This window comes from Bubalus bubalis, chromosome 6 (assembly GCF_019923935.1).
Source record: "Bubalus bubalis isolate 160015118507 breed Murrah chromosome 6, NDDB_SH_1, whole genome shotgun sequence".
Classification (NCBI taxonomy): Eukaryota; Metazoa; Chordata; class Mammalia; order Artiodactyla; family Bovidae; genus Bubalus; species Bubalus bubalis.
This window is the reverse complement of record NC_059162.1, coordinates 33,240,432-33,254,735: the sequence shown is the minus strand read 5'-3', so window position 1 is coordinate 33,254,735 and position 14,304 is coordinate 33,240,432. Positions and strand designations below refer to the sequence as shown.

The 14,304-nt window shown below is 36.9% G+C and overlaps 1 protein-coding gene across 1 annotated transcript in view; it reads right to left on the bottom strand.

The window, feature by feature from the left end:
* Nucleotides 1-1,261: 1,261 nt before the first annotated feature.
* The window catches only part of SLC16A4 (solute carrier family 16 member 4), a 30,165-nt gene continuing 17,122 nt past the window's right edge, over nt 1,262-14,304 (bottom strand). Inside the window, exons 7-9 of the mRNA XM_006064956.4 lie at nt 11,478-11,689; nt 10,132-10,225; nt 1,262-1,422 (exon numbers count right to left, since the gene is read on the bottom strand). Of these exons, the coding sequence (XP_006065018.2) occupies nt 1,262-1,422; nt 10,132-10,225; nt 11,478-11,689 (467 nt within the window). The remainder of the gene's footprint in view (nt 1,423-10,131; nt 10,226-11,477; nt 11,690-14,304) is intronic.

Genomic DNA, 14,304 nt, shown 5'->3' with positions numbered 1-14,304 from the left:
TTTTGATGTAGAAAGAAGAAAGGAAACTAGTGGCTACTCTTATCTGAAGAGTTTTTTGCTTGGTACAAGTATATTTTCATTTAATCCTCATAGTGAAGTAGGTTGGTGGTATCCTCATATTACAGAGGAGGAAATTGGGACTCAAGAGCGGTTGAGTAACTTTCATGAAGTTACATAGTAACAAGTAGCAGAGCTTGGATTTAATATTATTGCTGTTTGTGTGAGGGGGTACTGTTGCTGACTATTCATGTTGTCGTACATCTAAAATGTAAAAAGAATATTAGACATTAACATCTATGTGTAAAACCTATACATTTTAAACATGACCAACTACATTTTTAAAGATAACCTAGACTTGAACTCAGATAAATTTGGTTTCAAAATTGGTGCTGGGCCTGTTGATCTTGCAGACTGATGCCAAAGATTGACATATCAGCTCATATAGTGCTCTGTTAAGAGTCAGATGAGATTCCAGAGGAGAGAATGACTTCATGCTGCGAGAGGTTTTCCAGAAGCCTTTGGTGAGTCAGATTGTGAAGGATAAGCGAGACTGTCTGGTGGACAATGGCAAGCCATTGGGATTTAACTGGTGGCACAAAGGTACATGTAGAGAGTGAGAGAATGCCACATTTTGGAGCTAAAACCAGGCTTTCATTTTGGGATTTTTCTCTGTAGGGAATTAATAGATATTTTAAAGCAGAGAGGAATGGAAAGATGGAATAATAATAGTAGTAACAGAAGCCGAAGGAGATTCTAGAGAGACTGGTATTGCAGAGAACACTAGGATGGTTTTTAAGAAAACATCTTAGTTTGTCTCCCTTTAAGAGCCACCTATTCAGCTTTCATATAAAACTTGTTCTAAAGTTATGTCTACATAGTGAGCTTGACCATTTCAGATAATTAAATATAGTGAAAAAATAACATTGGATGGATAGAAATAGTATTCAGAAACGATCTTGAAATAAAGGTTTCTTGTTTGGGTTTTTAGCAGTTCTTATTTATGTTTTATTGCACAGCAAAACATGTTTATTATAGAAAATTTAAGAAACAAAATAATGAAAAGAAAACAAAGATTATCTCTAGTTAAGAAGCAAACTGTTCAGTTGCTATTACTCTTTTCTTAACACCAGTTAGACATTCTTCAGAGTGCTAAAGCAAAAAGGAAGCTTAAAAAACTATGTGATTCACCTTCTCATTTTATAAATGAGGGTACTTCTCTTCCATGCTTTTTCTTCCAGTGACTTTTAGTTTAGATTTTCTTTTAAACTTTCACTTGACTGCAGTCTTCTCTCTTTGTTGTCAGACTGTTTTTCCATCTTTCAGCCAATGGTATGAAGAAAAGGGAAACCGAAGAGAGGAGATAGCATGCGCCCGAGAAGTAGTAGGAGCCGGTGTATGTCTGGGTATAATCGTATAACCAGCCTATAAGGAAGGAAAGATTTCTATTAATGATGTAAATCGTGCCATTAGTAATTCTCAGCCATGAACCATTGAAGGAAGGAGCCTCCTGTAATTAGTCTGTATTATGACCCATTAGAAAGTTAGTCAGGCTGCTTACCTGTCTTATTTTCTGTTGAAGCTGAGTCAATTCCATCTGAGTTAGTGGTTTAAACCTTGGCTAAAAAGTAATTTTGGACCCAGAGCCCATCTCCAGTGTTATAATGGAAGTTGGAGAAAATTGGGAACACATACCATTTCATTTTACAATTATTCTTACAAAGAAAAAAAAAACAACTATTTTCCAAGGAAAAGGAAAAAAGTGAAAACTGATTATTATCTTTTTTCCTTCACTGAACAAACATTTGAGTTCTTACTATGTTCCCAGCGATGTGCTAGGTGTTAATACCATCATGAGCCAAACTAGACATGGCCCCTGCACTCATAGTTTAGCGGGGCTTTAGGTATTACACCTGTAATAAGGGCTATGCAGGGATGGTTCAGGTGAGAACAAGTGAAAAGGAACTGACTTGGCCAAATACACAGTATTTCTCCCTGCAATCAAAGTGTTCTTTTAAAACAAGAATTGAAAGGTTCTCAGAATCATTTGGTTGATGGCACATACTCGAATCACCCTGGTAGCTCAGATGATAAAGAATCCACCTGCAGTGCAGGAGACCCAGGTTTGATCCTTGGGTTAGGAAGATCTGGAGAAGGGCATGGCAACTCACTCCAGTATTCTTGCCAGGAGAATTCCATGGACAGAGAGGTCTGGCAGGCTACAGTCCATTGGATCACAGAGTCAGAAATGACTGAGCAAAAAAGACTTTCACATACTAGAACTTCTTAAGTGAAATGCCTTTTTTTTTTTTTAAGTGAGTTTGGTGGCAAGGAATATTAGTACAAGGCACCAACATTTATACATTACTGCAAAAGTCATTCCTATGAAAAAGGCAAAAGTATCAAAATTATTGAAAGGGCTTCCTAGATGGTGCTAGTGGTAAAGTACCTGCCTGCCAATGCTAGAGACACAAGAGATGCAGGTTCAATCCCTGAGGATCAGGAAGATCCCCTGGAGAAGAAAATGACAACACATTCCAGTATTCTTGCCTGGAGAATCCCATGGACAGAGGATCTTGGTGGGCTACAGTCCATAGGGTCGCAAAGAGTCGGACATGACTGAAGTGACTTAGCACATTGTTAGGAAAATAATTTTGACCTGAGATTCCCTAAAAAGGGCTCAGGACCTCTAGGGGTTCACAATCTTTTCTAGATTATTGTATGCATATTATGTTTGTAGATGCAAACTTAACAATAATATGAGTTTTATAAGTATTTATATTTAAAATCCTTAAGACAAGGCTATTCTGATCATTTATTAAAAAAATTTTGGTACCGTATACAAGCGCAGTTCTGGGTACTAAGATTATATCTGTGGATAAAAATGGATGAAAATACCTGGCTGCATGGAGCTGACGTCATGTCTTTTGATTTTCACTTATATCTTGGAACATGATTTCTCACTGGATAGGTCTGATTAAAATAAAATTTTTATCTGATTGTGTATATGTCTTTATCTCCTATCTTGTCCTCTATTCTCTTAGTTGGCTCTGTAAATACTTTTAATTTTTGTTTCTTTGCTTTATTAGCTTTTTGTTTCCTTTTCTTAATGTAATGAATAAATGGAATGTTTTATTTAAATTCAGCTAACTTTAAGTTGCTTTTACTTACTAACTCCTTGCTTGATCAGTGACCTCAATTAAATGTTTCTTGGAGATAAGCATAATAGTGAAACCTACTCACACGTTTTTGTATTATGTTGATTGACTTTTAGATATCTAAGAAACAGGTGACCATTCTATTAACTTTTCTAGAAATGCCTATAAAGGAGAAGCTGGATATCAGCAGCACCCCCTTTTATCCTTTGTCACTCCTCCCTTAGTCCTTTAGTAGAGCAATTGCTCTACTAGAGTGTATGTACATAACAGGGGTATTAGAAGTTATACTCTGGGAAAACACTAGAAGTTCTTGGACAAGGAGGTAGCTAGTGCTGCTGAAGGGTCAGGAGGATAAAGCTAAAAACAGTGAAAATGAGTTGTTTTATAAATCCTAGAGGGACTTAAACAGTTTGAGAGAAAACTGCTTATAAAGCCATTCATTTCACACACATTTAAAGTCAGAATCTTGCTTCTGAAACATTAAAGATTAAGATATATTTAGTATATTTTCTTAGCAGGGCAGGGAATTATTTAGCATCCTATAGAACTGCTTCCATGCAAAAGTTGTATTTCCATTCAAAGATTTTTTTTTTTTAATTATTATTACTATTTTTTTGCTGTATTATGTGGCTTACAGGATTTGCTGTATTATGTGGCTTACAGGATCTTAGTTCCCCAACCAAGGATTGAACCCAGGTCCTTGGCAGTGAGAACATCAAGTCCTAACCACTGGACTGCCTGGGAATTCCCAGTGCGGTTTAATGAAACAGATTGTTTTGAATCTATTTCTCCTGTTCATGCTTGAGAATTGAGAGATTTGCATATTTTAAAATTCTTTCTCTAGATCTAATTGCCATTCACTAGGATATTAATGTGCAGTTGAGTAGTTAGTTTTATGATGCTGTTTATAATAGCAAATAGGTGAAAAGTGAGATAGACGACTAAATTGTATTAATTAGTTGTCCTGTGAAAGTATTAGCTTCATAATCAACCTAAATGTGGGGCTTCCCTGGTGACTCGGGGGTAAAAAATCTGCCTCCCAACACAGGAGATGCGGGTTTGATCCCCTGGAGAAGGAAATGGCAACCCACTTCAGTATTCTTGCTTGGGTGATTCCATGGACAGGAGGGCCTGGTGGGCTATCATCCATGGGTTTGCAGAGTCAGATGCGAGTTAGCGACTAAACAACAACTAGCTAAGTTAAATTTATAGTTTCATTGTTCTAACCAACATGTATCTTTTGTTGGAATAATTAGCTTTTCCCCACCACTGAAAGTAAAAAAAGACTGTATAGGGAATTCCCTGGTAGTTCAGTGGTTGGATTCTCTGCTTCCCCTATAAAGTGCAAGGGAAATAAGATCTTGCATGCTGCCAGGCACAGCTAAAAACAAACCAAAAGATAGTATATTTGGTTTGATTTTATTAGATCTTTGTACTTTTTTAATAATAGCATGAAATAGCTGTATACAAATGTACTTTCAACCCTAATGAGTTTCAGGGTTACTGTTGGTAGTTTGGAAACCACTGTGCTCTAATCATTTTTAAAAGGAAATACACATGTAAATTGACATTTAAGACTGGGTTCCTCTGTGGTCATAGCAAAAGCATTGTGAATGGCAGAGAATATCAGCTACAGTCTAGCAAAGCATGCATGGATCTGAGCCTCCACTCCACACTAGGGAATACTCGATGTAGTCAACATTCTGAGGAGTACACTGGCTACTGGTGCAGATTTCCTAAGCTGAAGTGCCCTCTAAGCATTTCCTTAATGTCTCCAGACTACCTGCGCCAGATACACTTAAGATGCATGTTAATTGTGCAAATTCATTGGCTCCTAAGCATCTTCCTCCTAGGTGGCACCCAATTGATTCTTATGTACAATGACGTTGCCCCAAATTACTTCCTTTTATCTATAACTGTGTAACCTTTGTTCTGGACAGAAATGTCAAATAATGTTTCCTGTGATAATTTAAAACAACTGGGGAGATAGAACTCAGCTTCCTTAAACAGTTTTGAAAACCAGTTTTCTTATAGGCAAAAAGGATTAGAGTCTTTGAAGTTTGGTGTTTAATATAGTATTCTAAATTCATTTTTTAAAATGTCATCATTTTAAAACTACTCTGTATCACCATACACGTTTAAAAATGACTATGACATCTTGCCTAAAAAGTATTCATGTCTGTGATAGCTCAGAAGGTGATTTTTTTAGCTGGGTTTATAAATCCTGTACAGTAGGATTACTACTGTAAGTTTATTATTGGTCATTTTGTTAAGATTTAAAATACTCCTAAAAGGCCCTTAATTCCAAAGTTTCTTGATAGTAGTTCAGACTAGTTGAGAATTCTGTAAGTGATTTGCTGTTGTTGAACTAGAGCTCCTACCTAGCTATTGGGCTGTAGCATAGTGCCAGACTTCTGAGGTACAGAGATAATGATCTTTTCACATTCCTGGGGTCCTGGCTATTAGCAGCCTTGTCATTTTACTTTGGGTGTGCTGTACAAATATTTCCTGTATATGCCATGAGGATAGACAGTTGTGCGAAACATGGTTTAGCAGATATAAACCTCAGTGTCTTTTAAGATAGGAACTCCCTAAAGACCCTGTGATAGAAGTTTGCTGGAAGATTTACTGGTAGTGCTTTAATTATTGGTTCTGTGTTGTAAATTTTATTAAGAGGATTTTGGTCTGTGTTGGGATGTTGAAACTTGATTTCTTGGCCTTGCAAGGGAAGGACTACCTCCTCTTTTTTTAAACCACAGTAGAGAGCTGTTTGGAATTTGTTTTTGATGTTTTTGTAGGGATTCATTAATCTTAGGGATACTTAATCAAAGTAAAATTCTGTGAGGTTTGTTGTTTATGGGGAAAATAACCACTGGATAAATAAATGATTTAAATCATAAATAAATCATAAATAAATGATTTGTTTTCTTTTGCCTCTTCAGAGTATAATATATTCTTCAGGATTTAAGGGACAAGGAGCTTTGTTCTGCCTTCTTACTTGTCCCCCATACCCCTAATATGCAAAAGGTTGTTTGTGTGTTTGTTTTCCAAATAAAATTTTAGGCCATAGAGAAATTCTCAACTGATAAGGCTAAGATGACTGGTAAAACTGTAGAGGCATGGTTGATAAAAGTTTGAGTGAGGACTGGGTGGAATATTTGTTTAACATTGTATCTGAAATAAGGATGGAATAGAGGTAGGAAATGATCTCTCATTTCATGAAGAGATGCACTTTTTTGCATTAATAGGAGAGAGACAAGCTTAGATGGATGTTTTCCCATTTTAGTCATTGTCTTCTCTTGTAAAACACAGATAAAATATTAATGCAAAATTAACCAGTTTTGCTCCATGGTATTTCTGATGAATTTTGAGGTTGAAAAATGATAGCAAGAGAGAGAGAGAGACATTCTAGACTAAGTCCTAGTGTTAAGTCCTAGCTGTGATTTATGAAACAAACAAAAGTAAATTAACAAACCAAACAAACATGTAGATGCAGAGATCAGAGTAGTGGTTATCATAGGGGAAGGTGTAAGAGGGGAGGGCTAAATGGATAAGAGAGAGCTCAACTGTATGGATGGAAAATAAATTGTTGGTGGTGAAAACAAAAAATAGTTTTCTATGACATTTTAAGTGAGTTTTCAGACATTTATTATTGATTCAAATATATATTAAAATATATTTTAGCTTAATATATGCATTTATCATTTGGGAAATGGAGGGATATGTGGAAGAAGGGAACTATACTCAGTTTGTCTTATAGGCAGCTAATATGGGCCATTGGTGTTTTTATTTTTAAATGAAACTGAACAGTCCATAGCATTTTAAGCTCACATGTCAAATGCGTAGGGTACAAGATTAGTAATTTCACATAAGTAATGTATATCTGTCTTGTATTGATATATTGGAGAATATGATTATATACTTGCTTTTTGCCAAAGCACTGTTTTTCTACTTATATCACTAACAGGGGTCTATTAGAAATGTATATTATGTTTTAAAAATATTAATATTTTTTATTTTTTCACAACCTTTCAAGCTTCCGTCTTGGTGTTAGTGTATAGTTCTGGATGCCATCTACCAGCAAAAAAATAGAATTTGGGTTTGGATGAAACAGTGACGTTTGACCTACACTTGGGTCAGCTGACCCATTCTGAAGCAGGTCATGTTGTTAACTAAAATTGAATTTGTTGCTGAGTAGTGACAAGAATAGGGAGGGCTGTGAGGTGGAGAGGGCAGAGTGGTCCCTTGTGGGGAGTGTGTTTGTGTGTGTGTGAGGGGATTAATTTTTGAACTAATTTATTTCAATCCCTGTCAGTTTTAGCCAAGATCTGATAAAGAATTTTGTTGCTACTGTAGTTCTTAACAATTACCTGTTACAAAAACTGTATATATAATTTTCTTACTTCTTTAAACATTCTTTTTTCTTAAAACATTTTTTTAAAGAAAATAGGTTCCTTGGGTATCCTATGCTTTCCTCCCCCGCCTTTCCTTGAGTTATTAAAATATGCTGTATAGGACTAACTTGTTTTTCTTTTTCATTTCCATACAGGAAGGAGAAAATTATTGTTCATGTACCATTTTTAACTAGTCTTTTGACTGAGGATTATTGTGAAACATTTTACTCTTTGCTCGATTGCTCATTTGTAATACCTGTAATTTTTATAGGAATTTCAACTTTTCTAATTTGATAGTAACAAATCTAGGTAAGTATAAAATGAGGATCTCATACATTTCAGAAGATCTGAGTTTGGTTTAGAAAAATATTTTGTAACCAGTAAGCCTTTCAATTTAGTTTAAAGCTAAAGACAATAATGTAACTATCCATACCAGTTGAGAGATAAGTGGATCTGCAGATCACTATTTCTGATGTTCTTAAGTAGTTGTTGCTGGAAGTTAGGGACAAATATAACAGCCTTTGTAAAATCCTCTTTGTCATTTCACAGAACAGTGACTTACAGGAGCAAGGACTATCCTGAAATCTCCCTTCAACAGGATGCGTAGCGCAACATTGTAGTCAATGAGAGATCATTATACAGAGAAGGAAACTTAACGGAATTATATATCAATTATCATAATCTTGTTTAAGAAACTCTAAGAAACTCCCATACTAAGAATCTATACTTAAGCTTTTAGCAACAGCCTTATCACTTCCTTTAACTTTTTTTGTAGAACTTATAAAATTTATGATTGCCTACATAGTATTCTGAGAGTTAGCAGGTAAAAATTCTACCATGAGCTCTATCTTTATCCTTACATATGGTGCTAGGATATTGTGGATATTGGGTAACAAAAGGCTTGTAACTTTTCTTTTGACTCACAATAAGAAATGTATTTATATCATATATATATATTTTCTATTACATAGGTGTAAATAAATTTCACAATAAAGTGATGCACTCTGTTTTCTGATCTGCTCTGTGGTCCTTTTTTATTTAAAAAAAAATTTTTTTTTAAAGACCAACAAATTAGTTTTGAAACCCACACGTACATCTATAGCTTTTTCCTTTTAAGTAATACTCCTCACAAAGCTTGTGTTGTCTTCCTATACATTGAACTGTTTAAACATTTTAAGTGTATACAAAAACGTGTATCTCTAAACATGTAGTTTTATTACTTGCTTTTCTCATTTGAATAATATATTCTGTGCCCTGGTATTTGTTACCTCCGATGTTTTTGGCTTAACAGGCTTAGAAAATTCCAAAGTGTCTTTGGCACAGTGAGTGAAGAAAGGTTAAGATTGAAAAAATTCATCAGCAAACTGTATTTGAACTCTGTTTTCCTCTATTTCACCAACCTGGATACAAGACATAGAGTAACTCTGCTTGGAGCCTCTAGTGTTTGGTCTTTTTTTACCACTCCCTGTTATATGATAATTCTGGGCTATAAAATTCTCGCCTGTTTTCCAGTTATGAAGTATTGGCCAAGTTAGACCTCATGGAAAGAGGTGTGTTCATAAATTCAAATCAGGACTTAGTTGTATATTTGTGTACATTTTTTCTTTAGATAGATATACTGAAATTGAACCTCAGTGGTACTTTTTTTTTTACCTTCAGTAATAATTTCTTAAGATTTTATATTTTTTCTTTTGATATTTGCCTTTCTCAGTCTCAAGTTTATAGAGGTGCAAATCTTATTATAAAACTTAGTTTAAAAAAATGTGGGGCAAGATCAGACCCTTTTTCTGTCTTACTTCAGGACTGAGGGAAGCAAAAGTAATTTTTAGATTGGATTCCTTATTGTGGATGATTAGAAATGCTGTAGTAATTTGTAATTCTGCATACTATAATTTTTACTAATGTCTTACATAGTATATTCTATATACTGTAATTCTTATAGGCTCTCAGTAGTTGAGAACCTATAGTATAAGATACTAAGGCTTAAGTCTGTTTCCTAAAAATATTTGTGTGTGAGTGGTTAGTCTTTTAATAGTCTTATGTTCCAGTAGGTAAAAAGTGAAATGTAAAACAATGCTTTGGTCTTAAAGTTTATTTAAAAACAGAACTTCCAAAGTTTTACTATACTTATACTTAATGAGTCTTTAGTGGCCCCACATGTCCTCTGCACAGATTCTGGCATTTAGTCTTACGGCACATCTGAAGAGCAAAGGGATCAGGCCTGCGATTTTCAAGCTCTGTAATGACTGCTGTTTGGATAAAAGGTGCTAGTAGTTTTTATTTTTTTGTTTTTAAGCATCATATATCTTTGGGCATCTGATAAAACTCTAGATTGTCTCTCCAGAGAAGTAGATAGATGCACAGCCCCTGCTACAAGACTCAAATCTGCTTAGTGCACATCTGGTGAATTAACCCTCAGATTCTCCTGGTTTTGTACTGGAGTTGTGTGAGTTGGTACAGGAACAGCAGAGACGATCATCAGTTTCTTGTAACTATCTAATATTGTCATTCCATGTTACCATTCATCATGGATCAACATTTTGGTTCATTGTGATTGAAGTTTACTAAGGCTAAGCTGTTACCTGCTAAAGGTGGTCCAGAAAGGACAGCCATCCCAGCAAAGGAACTTGCAAGTCCCAAAAAGCTGTGAACTGTAGAATTCCCAGACAGATCAACCTGTAGGGATTAGAATCCAGTGTTAACCATATTGAGGGTGGTATTCTACAGAGACTTTTAACTACAGAGGGATAAAATACTGTGTATGTTGTCTCAAGCTATGAACAGTTGGCTTCTGAGGTGGTTTGGATGGCTTTCTACCCTGATATGAACCATTGGTTTTTATTTCTTTTTAAAAATCTTTTAGTTAGTTGGTTCGGGGATATTTTTCCACCTGAGTCTCACTGCTCTTTTCTGTTAGGAAATGATAAACAGTTGGAGCTGATAGTAGTATTCTTCAGTCCACCTATGGTTGAGTACCAACTGGTTTATAAGAAATCAGATATCACAGGAAGTTGATTTAAGTGTTAGAAACTTTTAATTTTTGCTTAAGCCTCGTAATACTCTTCACCACTTATGCTAATATTGATACCAGGCCTGAAGATTCCTGGGGATTATGTTCCAACGCACTGGGGACCTAGTTCTAAGGACCCATGGGGTTCCAAGACAAACTCAGTATTTATACAACTCCATTCCATTCAGCTCTAGGATTTTATGTCGGTTTGGGATAAAGATGGAGAGGAGTTAAAAGCACAATATCCCTGTTAAAGTATACAGAACTTCTCTCAACAAGAGAGAGGTCATCACTTGTCAGGAAGCCCCTCTTTCTTTTAAGGAACTCTTCCCAGATGTATCCTAGAACCAAAGAAATTTCTGGAGCTGAAGTAAAGAATAGAAGCCTAACCTGGGAGACTGATAAAGTAGAATCCTTCTGTTCCCTATTTTGCTTTTCTTTCTTTCCTGTTCCACATGGCTAGTCCTTGGCACCCCACTCCAGTACTCTTGCCTGGAAAATCCCATGGACAGAGGAGCCTGGTAGGCTGCAGTCCATGGGGTCGCTAAGAGTCGGACACGACTGAGCGACTTCACTTTCACTTTTCACTTTCATGCATTGGAGAAGGAAATGGCAACCCACTCCAGTGTTCTTGCCTGGAGAATCCCAGGGATGGGGGAGCCTGGTGGGCTGCTGTCTATGGGGTCGCACAGAGTCGGACACAACTGAAGTGACTTAGCAGCAGCAGTCCTCTCATCATCCCTCCTTACAAGATAAGATGAATAGCTGGATAGGATGTAGCTACAAGGTTTCTGAGGCCTTGGGTATGTTGTTTTTGTTATTATAAAAGTAATACAAAGTATGTTTTCTCTTTGGGGGAGATGATTCTTCATACTTTTACTAAATGGTGTAAGAACATTAACGAGTGTGTCTACTCACCAGTACAGGAAGTATCAATGCCAGGTAACCACCGGAAAAGACAGCAAAGGAGATGGTATAGGTCATAAGTAATGGAAATGTGGTGGCTAAAGGAGCAAGCAGGTTAGTGATGCCACAGAGGATGAGGTAAGACTTGTGGTAAAGATACTTCTTGATCCAGTTTTGATCAGCAACCCATCCAGAGATAATCTGACTGACTGTTTCAATGATACCTGGAACAGTATTGAAAAGGTCTTATGAAATCCCAATTGCATTTTTCTAGCCCTTTTTAAAAATGTAAATGGATAAAGCATCTTTTCCTATGTCATAAGACTTCATTCACCCTGTGGCTAGGACATATGAGGAAAAAAATGGTTTGATTTGTATCAGTTCAGTTCTGTTGCTCAGCTCAGTCATGTCTGACTCTTTTCGACCCCATGGACTGCAGCAGGCCAGGCCTCCCTGTCCATCACCAACTCCTAGAGTTTACTCAAACTCATGTCCATTGAGTCGGTGATGCCATCCAACCATCTCCTCCTCTGTTGTCCCCTTCTCCTCCTGCCTTAAGTCTTTCCCAGCATCAGGGTCTTTTCCATGAGTCAGTTCTTTGCATCAGGTGGCCAAAGTACTGGCGTTTCAGCCTCAGTCCTTCCAGTGAATATTCAGGGCTGATTTCCTTTGTATCAGTAGATTCTATCATTTTTGTATCTATTCTAAACATTTAATGAAATACTGTAAAAACCCCTCCAGATTTGGATGGAGGAGTCATCAAGTGTTTATTCTGATTGTGTTTGGAAACCTTATACCACCAAACTGGGAATACCAGGTTATAGAAGACCCTGGGCTCAGTAGGCCTCCCTTGAAGAGGTCCTACAGGTGAGGAAGTGAGATTTCTTGAGGATTAGTAGACCCACAGGTTAGTGTCTTAGGAAAGTCAAATGGTGGATGACTGGAGTATAAATAATAAAGTCTTACACTGGAAAAAACAAGAGATGTTGAGACACTTTCTTAAAATTGCGTATGAGGTTTTGGTAGTTAAGTCCTCCAAAGGTTACTATGGTTAACTTGAAAATATGTAGGAAGTCTGGAAATGGGAAATCATGTTTTGAATGGTGACGCTGTGGTGTAATTTGAATAAAATTTAAGATTAACATTTTTTAGTGAGTTTCATGGTAATAGAACCTTCTTATCCTTTATCCTATTATATGTAATGTACCAGTTAAATACTGAAAGAGATTTTCACCAAGAGAAGCTTGAACTGCAGTTGTTTTTTACTTTAAATTCTTCCTGTGGTTCAAATGCGAATTGCTCCACCAAAAGGTATTTAGAATGCATACTACCATCTCCATATCTGTTTTTACAGTTTTTTTCCTAGAATGCATATTGAAACTATTATATTCTGGCCTTGTTGTAAAACCCTGTGTGTGTGTGTGTGTAAGTTTCTTCAGTCTTGTCCAGCTCTTTGTGACCCTGTGCACCATACCCTGCCACACTCAGCTGTCCATGGGTTTCTCCAGGCAAGAATATTGGACTGGGTTGCCATGCCTTCCTCCAGGGTATCTTCCCAACCCAAGGATCAAACCTGAGTCTTCTATGTCTCCTGCATTTGCAGACAGGTTCTTTACTACCATTAGCACCACCTGGGAAGCCCTGTAAGGCCCTGCTGCTGCTGCTGCTAAGTCGCTTCAGTCATGTCCGACTCTGTGCAACCCCAGAGATGGTAGCCCACCAGGCTCCCCCGTCTCTGGGATTCTCAAGGCAAGAACACTGGAGTGGGTTGCCATTTCCTTCTCCAGTGCATGAAAGTGAAAAGTGAAAGTGAAGTCGCTCAGTCGTGTCCGACTCTTCGAGACCCCATGGACTGCAGCCCACCAGGCTCCTTCATCCATAGGATTTTCCAGGCAAGAGTACTGGAGTGGGGTGCCATCGCCTTCTCCGCTGTAAGGCCCTAATCTGCTCTAAATTGATACTACCAGACATTTCAGTAGAAAACATCAGTTTAGCTATGTATCTTTCTTGGGCACACAAGTTTTATGACCGAAGCAGTTGGAAATGGGGTGCTGTCAGTTTTGCAAGGACTTAGTAAAAGTCTTTTCCAGAAATTGGCAAAAGAGAAGTTAATGTTGTGCTACTGAGAATTTCCAGGTAGCGCAAAGCAATTCTGTTTCCTTCATTTTCACTTTTTTAGATTCCCTGTTTTGTCAGCTGACAGAATCCATATTTTCTGGATCAAGCATTCTGTTTCCATTTATTTTTATAAATACTCAACTAAAATGATTGGTTTTATTTTTCATTCTAGTTCAATTTAAATGTTAGCCAATCCATTAATGACTAGCCTAAGTACACACATTTATCTTATCCCTTTACTATGAGTTAAAGGGGGAAATTTGTTAGCTACAAATATTACTAAAACATTATTGAATGCTAACGATAGTTCAGGTACTATTTTAAACTCTACATGCATTACCTGTTTAATTCTAATAACCTTACGAGAGTAGATACTATTATTCATATATTGCAGATAAGGAAATCAAGAGACAGAGGTGGCAAGTGACTTGACCAAGGTCATAATGGTCATACCCTGCAAAAACGTGAACCTGGAAAATCTAGCTCTAGAATCAGTTCTTTCAACCACTGCACAGTGCTGTCTACATCAGATTTTTTTTTGCTTCCTAAAATGACTGTTTCCACTACGATCCAGTAAGGTTCAATATCTAGCAAATACTTAGCTACTGATCTATGAAAATAAGACTTGGTTTGGGGTCCACTGTCTTGTAGGGAGAGCCTGTGTACAAGATTCAGTGACAGATCTGTGAAAGAGAAGGCTTGCTGCTCCCATCAGCTTCAA